The sequence below is a fragment of the Borostomias antarcticus genome, assembly GCF_949987555.1.
Source record: "Borostomias antarcticus genome assembly, chromosome: 31".
Classification (NCBI taxonomy): Eukaryota; Metazoa; Chordata; class Actinopteri; order Stomiiformes; family Stomiidae; genus Borostomias; species Borostomias antarcticus.
The window spans coordinates 4,746,165-4,753,664 of record NC_140264.1 but is presented as its reverse complement, the minus strand read 5'-3'; the positions used below and the strand labels follow the sequence as shown (position 1 = coordinate 4,753,664).

General features: G+C 54.1%; 2 protein-coding genes across 3 annotated transcripts in view; one reads left to right on the top strand and one right to left on the bottom strand.

Moving 5' to 3' along the window:
• tecrb (trans-2,3-enoyl-CoA reductase b) overlaps positions 1 to 3,055 on the bottom strand; it is a 13,829-nt gene extending 10,774 nt beyond the window's left edge. Inside the window, exons 1-2 of one of the 2 annotated variants that reach the window (XM_084460323.1) lie at positions 3,000 to 3,055; positions 280 to 330 (exon numbers count right to left, since the gene is read on the bottom strand). In XM_084460323.1, the coding sequence (XP_084316449.1) occupies positions 280 to 330; positions 3,000 to 3,014 (66 nt within the window). In that variant the 5' untranslated portion in view covers positions 3,015 to 3,055. Of the gene's footprint in view, positions 1 to 279; positions 670 to 2,999 lie in introns of those variants that run through there. The other variant, XM_084460322.1, reaches the window with a different exon arrangement.
• Positions 3,056 to 4,245: 1,190 nt separating this feature from the next.
• The window catches only part of LOC311327288 (dnaJ homolog subfamily B member 1-like), a 4,741-nt gene continuing 1,486 nt past the window's right edge, over positions 4,246 to 7,500 (top strand). The window contains exons 1-3 of the mRNA XM_084460321.1: positions 4,246 to 4,828; positions 6,234 to 6,829; positions 7,150 to 7,500. The exon at positions 7,150 to 7,500 is cut by the window's right edge and continues 1,486 nt beyond it. Of these exons, the coding sequence (XP_084316447.1) occupies positions 4,609 to 4,828; positions 6,234 to 6,829; positions 7,150 to 7,383 (1,050 nt within the window). The 5' untranslated portion in view covers positions 4,246 to 4,608 and the 3' untranslated portion in view covers positions 7,384 to 7,500. The remainder of the gene's footprint in view (positions 4,829 to 6,233; positions 6,830 to 7,149) is intronic.

Below are 7,500 nucleotides of genomic sequence, written 5' to 3'. Positions count from 1 at the left end.
AATACACGACACACACATCGGCCATCACCCCGGCGCACCTTCACATGACAATAAACACACACCAGGCGCTAACGCTGCCCTCCAGAGCCACATGGAAGCAGAGCAACACGGCACGACTACAGGTGTGGGGTGTGTGTGAGGGCCTCGGCCTGGGGGACTAGCCCTCCTCACACACACACACACACACACACACACACACACACACACACACACACACACACACACACACACACACACACACACGCACACACACACACGCACACACACACAGTCACTCACCTTGTCCAGGAAGCAGAGCTTGTCCTTGGTCTTGGCGTCGAGTATCTCCACCTCGAAAAAGACAACGGCTTTCTTAGCTTTTTTGGCGGGCTTACGCTTGGCGGGGGCCGGGCCGGGCGTCGCCGCCGGCGACCCGTTCTTCTTGGGGGCGGCGGCGGCCTCTAGGGCTAAGGTGTCCATGGCGACCGCGCTCCTCCACCTGGGGCTTGTGACCTGTCCCTCGTTCTTTCTCACACACTCCTTCTCTAAATCCCTCTGTGCTGCCTACAGCCCTCGACTGACTGACCCTTCCGGAGAGAGAGAGAGAGGGAGAGAGGGAGAGAGAGAGAGAGAGAGAGAGAGAGAGAGAGAGAGAGAGAGGAACGAGCGCTCAGCTGTGGAAATAAATCTGGAGCTCTCTCTCTCTCTCTCACTTCTCTGCCCCTCCCTCTTCCTCCTGCCTTCCTCTCATTCTCTCACTCTCCCCTCCCTCCCTCTCTCTCTCCCCCTCTCGTCTCTCTCCCTCCCTCTCTCTCTCATTCCTTCTCTTCTGGCACACTGCTTTATTTAACTCTCTCTCTCTCTCTCTCTCTCACACACACACACACACACACACACACACACACACACACACACACACACACACACACACACACACACACACACACACACACACACACACACACATTCCTTATTCCGCCCGAGAAACTGTTGCTAGAAGATGTTGATCTTGTAAGACATGTATGCAGGCGTAGCTGGCTTTGAAACTCAACCCCCTCCCCCCCCCCCGCCCCCAATGACACCTGAGGACCCCCCCCCCCCCCCCACACCCCTCCCCCCCGGGGAGATACGATTGAGGTCAAACAGCAGCACCCCCCCCAGCTAAATATATCCCCTGTACTGTCACCCTCCGCCGCCCCCCCCCAAAAAAACCTTCACCCAGCCTGCCCCCCCAACTCAAAGATCCCACATAATATAATATACCCCCCCCCCCCCCCTCCTACTCCGCAGGCCATGTTACCCCTCTGTCCTTTCGGTGCACCTAACCACGGATCACACACACACACACACACACACACACACACACACACACACACACACACACACGCGCGTACGCCCACTGGGTGATAATACCCTGGAGACTCTGGTGGCTTAGTCAGGGCATTCCCCTGAGTGTGTGTGTGTGTGTGTGTGTGTGTGTGTGTGTGTGTGTGTGTCCCCCATCCCCGCCCCCCTCCCCCCATCCCCGCCCCCCTCCTGAAGATTTACACGCCAGGATGCAGGGCTAAGCAGCCTTTCACTGGGTACAGTAAGATGCCCTGGCCAGTGACCCCCCCACCCCCCCGAACACACACACACACACACACACACACACACACACACTAACCTCAACCCCCCCCCCCCCACCCCGTCTATATATAAAGCCTGGTCTCCTCTCTTCACTCTCTCCACATCCGATCCTCGCTCACTCCTCTCCTCTCCTATCCCCTCTCCTCCTCTCCTCTCCCCTCCTCCTCGGTCCAGCAGTACTGACCGACAGACCTCTCTCCCGCGGGCTCCCAGTCCCTCCAGGTCAAGGTTCTGCATTAGGCCCGACCCCAGCGCAGCTACAACAGACAGATCCAGGACCAGCTCTATCTACGCCTCTCTTAGGGAGAGTCACGGCTAGGCCTGTTCCCAGATCAGTGGCTAGGCTCTTACTGGACTCCTGTTAGGGGAGGCAGCCGGTGTCATTCCTCTGTCCTGACCTCCGCAGATCCCTTTAACGACACTCTGGCGCCCCCTCGTGGCAGCGCACCAGTACTAGGCTCCTAGTTTTTCCTGTGTTACGGTTCCAGTATATTGGCTTAGCAACGGAGGTAGCAAGAGCCAGGAGCGCTGATAGAGATTTTAGGTCCTATAAGAAAGAATATAATATTGTGCCCACATATAACCTACACCATAATAAAAATAATAGTGGTTTATGGGAAACCCTGTTAATGCAGGGCCCTTGGAATCATCCTCAATCATCCTAGTAGTGGGTAGATAGAGGGAGGAGTGGGGACGAGACCTAATAACCTACTGGTTGGGCCAGTTCTGCCCAAACCTCCACCAACAGGCTGCTTCAAATCCTGCCCGGTGGGTTTTGCTGTGTCTGGCGAAACTCTGCACAGCCGTGCCTTTCCATGTGCGTGTGTGTGTGTGTGTGTGGGGGGGGGTCTTGATTTTTTTTGTTGTTGACATGAGGTGATTGGACTGGGTTCCACTGCCCCGGGGTACGTGATTAGAGTCCAGTAATCACCCCATTACGTTGTGAAACCGTCCCGACGACGTCGCCTGGGCGTCTGACCGTTCACCTGCATAGACCGGAGCTTATTGCGCAATAACGAGATAAAGAGCTCGGATTCGTCAGAGGTGGCGACACGCATTGCCCCTCGACACTGTGCACGAAGGGCTTTTCTAAAATATAAAAGCACGTCTGTATTTGAATACTAAGGCACTGTTTGAGGGGAGATGCCAGCTGATAATATGTGGTTGTGAAAAGCAACTTCGTAAGGCCACAAAGCCTCCCATCCAGTCCGTGCGAGGGACAACAGCGTGCTATGCGACCTGCATGCCTTCTGGATGAACCCAGCCGCTCCCCAACCCTGCCCGACCCGAAGAAAATACACGGACACACCGGTCAAACACCCGCAAACAGAATAATGACAGTTCCCCCATTGAAGGTTTTGAAGTTCCAGCGATTTCCAACGCGCTCTTACCTCGTAGTGCTTCATCTTGTCAGCTCGCCGCTCGTCTCGCTTCCTCTCATCCGAGCCGAGTGACGGGAGAGCGAGCCAATCGCGGGGGGGGCAGGAAGCGGTGGCAGCGTCCAATGGGGGCGGCGCCTCGCTCGGCCAGTCAGCGCGGAGGAACGCCGAGACGTCCCGCCCCCTCCAGGGATGGACCGACTCTGGACAAATGGACACGGGGGGAGATAAACGGTATTAGCGGGTGGTTCTGTCATTGAACAGTAATTCCTCCCTCCATATGCGGGCCCGAGCTGAGGCTTAGATACAGCAGCGACATCGAGGCTGGAGATTAGGCCATAGGCTGTTTATAGGCTCTATTGCCCAGCAAACACGCAACGTCAGGGAGACGTTCAGATCATGTCTTAATAACGTCCGTCGGTCCAGAACCCCGTGTGTTCGTCTGCTGGACCCCTCAATATTCACACGTCTGGCTTGGACCCCTCTAAGACATCTGTGGACGTGCAAAACGGGTTCAATATCTGAACGTAAAAAACAACAACATTCATTCTGGCTCCTAATTGGATGTTTATGGACGTCCGAAAAAGACAAAAAAGACATCTAAAAGACGTCTTTTAGACGTGTCTTTGCTCAGTGGGTGAGAGAGTGTGTCAGCGTGTGCGTGGACCGAGCTGCTCTTGGAAAGACAGTATGAGTATCGAAACCTCAGTCAGTGGTGTGTGTGTGTGTGTGTGTGTGTGTGTGTGTTCCAAAGGCAAAAAGACGACCAAAACAAATATGGAGTTCATCATATTCAACAGAACATAAGACATGGTTAAATCAAGGAGCTTGTCAGGGTTGTTGAATCACACATAAGTCAAATATCAGTCATACGCTACCGGTTCATATAATGTACTTGTTAATGTTTTCTTAAGTCACTGTACTGTGACATACTTTCTGCTATGCCCTGGTCAAATTCCTAGTATGTGTGAATCATATACACATGGCAATAAACAGATCTTGACTGCTGTCCAGGGGTGAGTTCAGCCCCGACAAAACGTTTATTAAAACGGAAGCGGTGGTGCGTTTGTGTTACTATTGCACCTGAGAAACAACCGGCGAGGTTTATATATCAGTCTGCTGATTTGGTAACACCGCTGACACACCCACCAAACCGAGAGAAAACCCACCTCAAAAAGAGAGAAAACCCCGTCGCACACCGTTTCGAGTAAACACGTCGTCCAATCCAGAAACCGTAGCAAAACGGCGCACACCGTTTTCAGGTCGAACTCGCTCCGGAGGCCGAGTCCAAACAAAGCCCGTGACGCACAGGTGGGCGGGCCCTCCGGGGGATGATTGACAGACGTGCAGACAGAGACTGTTCTGGACGGTTATGGTGTCTTCTCGAACTTTCTGGACCCGTACAAAAACCGAATGGCCGCATTATAAGTCATTCCTCCGCCTCCCTGTCAGTTAGAAGTGGTCGCAGCGGCAATTTAACACTTTAAAGCCCAGAGTTGCGGTTCTCTCGCGAGCCTACTTGACTATAAATATTATCCAGTGCGCAAGTGTTGTTGTTGCTTGTTGCTTGTTGCTTGTTGCTTGTTTTTCCTCCCAAGCGAACCGAACTTATTTCAACTAGATGGGCAAGATGAGCAAGGACTACTACGGCGTCCTGGGGATCCAGAAAGCAGCGTCCGAAGACGAGATCAAGAAAGCGTACCGAAAGCAGGCTCTCCGGTTCCACCCGGACAAGAACAAGTCCCCGGAGGCCGAGGAGAGGTTCAAGGAGGTCGCCGAAGCCTACGACGTGCTGAGCGACCCCAAGAAAAAGGACATTTATGACCGGTTCGGTGAAGAGGGTGAGTGTTTTCAATGTTGTTATTTCCGACCCTGTGAGAAATTATTGTTAATTTGTTAATTAAAGAGAGTCTGTTCTGTTCTTTGGGTCATTGGTCAACGTTACAGCCAAGGTGAAAAGTTATGTAGACAGACTGTATTTACAGTATCGCTCAATGATATAAGAAGGTTAATTTGTTGCAAGTAGGGCCTATTGGTAATGATACATAGCTAACGAAAACAATAATGATACTAATAATGATACACAATTATAATTATACAGTCCGCCGGTAATTCAAATAGGTGTCGTGCGTAACTCTATAAGCTCCAACCGTTGACTTAACAGCCTGCGAGATATGAACCTTTTATCGCGATAGTACCACTCCCAAGCAAGAATTCCCAGTTGCGCAATCCCAAAAAAGATTGGGGGGGGGGAGAGAAATATGTATCAACAATGGTCTGTGTTTGCAGAGCCCTGATTGGCTGGGGCAGGTAGGGCCTTTTTCTGGAGAGGCGCGCGCCTGCTGGAAGTTTCTGGGCGTGATGACGTCACGCCGTGGGTCGGAGAGAGTGACGTTTTGACAGTTTGACGCCCGTCGGCAACGTCGCCGCATCCAAACAGCCTGTATATAGAGACACCAAAAGTAGACATTAGACAACATTGTCAGGGCACGCTGTCTGTGATAGGGGGAAATAGACTACAAGTGTTATCGCGCGCACACACACGCGCACACACACACACACACACACACACACACACACACACACACACACACACACACACACACACACACACACACACACCACCTCTCTCTCTCTCTCTCTCTCTTAATATGTCTAGGCTATTCAAACACGGCCATAACAACAACAAAAGAACACAATAGTTGCAGCCTAACAAGCATAATATTAATTTATAGGGCTATAGCAATTTCATTTTGTAAACGTTAAACTTACTTGAACGCTATGCTTGGATGTTGTCGCCAATCACCTCGGGGACAAAGAAAATTTGCGGGCTGAGGACTTTTTATCTCTTCATTGTATTATTTTAAATTTAAATACTATTTTTGTTGGACACCAGCGGTGTCCGCTTTGAGCTGGATAAAGACATGAAGATCTTCCACATCGTCCTGCTGTTCGTCTAACAATTATGGTTAAAATAAGGCTATTTTCAATACATTTTTAATTGTATTTGAAATGAGTTATGACCCCCATTTTGGGGACCACTGAGAGATGCACGAATGGAAAGATTAAACCCCAGACAAAAGAAGAAGCCTGCATTCCAAGACTGGGCACACAATACAACATAACACCCAACGATACCCCCAAACTGTTCTTCTAAATGTTTCCTTCTCCCCTCTCCTCTCCTCTCTCCTTCCCTCTCTCTCTCTCCCTCTCCCCCCCCCTCCTCTCCTCTCTCCTCTCCCCCAGGTCTGAAGGGCGGCGCCCCCTCAGGGGGGGGCGGCGGGGGCCCCAGCTTCAGCTACTCCTTCCAGGGCGACCCCCACGCCATCTTCGCCGAGTTCTTCGGCGGGCGCAGCCCGTTCGACCACCTCTTCGGCGGCGGCGGCGGCATGATGGACGAGAACATGGACACCGACAACCCCTTCGCCCACTTCGGCATGAACATGGGCGGCGCCGGCGGCTTCCCGCGCCCCTTTGGCGCGGCGGCGGGGACGGGCGGGCGCGGCGGCACGCTGGCCACGCGGCCCCAGGACCCGCCCGTGGTGCACGACCTCCGCGTGACCCTGGAGGAGGTGCTGGCCGGCTGCACCAAGCGCATGAAGATCTCGCGCAAGCGTCTTAACGCCGACGGGCGCGGCGCCCGCAGCGAGGACAAGATCCTGGAGGTGCAGATCAAAAAGGGCTGGAAGGAAGGCACCAAGATCACCTTCCCCAAGGAGGGCGACCAGAGCGCCACGCGCGAGGCCGCCGACGTGGTCTTCGTGGTGCGGGACAAGCCGCACCGCCTGTTTCGCCGCGACGGCTCCGACATCGTCTACCCCGCCAAGGTGTCCCTAAAAGAGGTGAGGGGTCGGGGCGGGGTGGCGAAGGGGGGTGGGGGGCGACGGATTCAAAAGGCTGTAACCTCTTAAGAAAGAGATTTTTTGGGGCGCCTCGGTAGCTCACCGGGTAAGGCGCGCCCCATATGAAGGCTAGTCCTTCGCGCGGCGGACCCGGGTTCGATTCCCGGCTCGGGTCCTGTGCCGCATGTCCTCCCCTCTCTCTCTCCCACGTTTCCTGTCTCTCTCGACTGTCCTGTCCCATTAAAGCTGAAAAGCCCTAAAAAAATATCTTTAAAAAAAAAGAAGAGATTTTTAATGAACCCTCACCCTCTTCTCCACAGGCGCTGTGCGGCACCACGATCCACGCCCCCACGCTGGACGGCCGGACGGTCTCGGTGTCGACCCACGACGTGGTGGTGCGCCCGGGGATGAAGCGCCGCATCACGGGGGAGGGCCTCCCGCTGCCCAAACGCCCCGACCGCCGCGGGGACATGGTGGTGGAGTACGAGGTGGTGTTCCCCGAGCGGCTGAGCCCGAGCGTCAGGGACGCCATCGCCCAGGTGCTGCCCTCCTGATCGCTCACACACACACGCACGCGCGCACCGTCCCCCGCCGCACGCCGACCGTCGGACCGGAGAAACTTCCAGAAGCTCCGGTGAGCGAGGGGGAGAGAGACTTCTGGAAGACTCGGA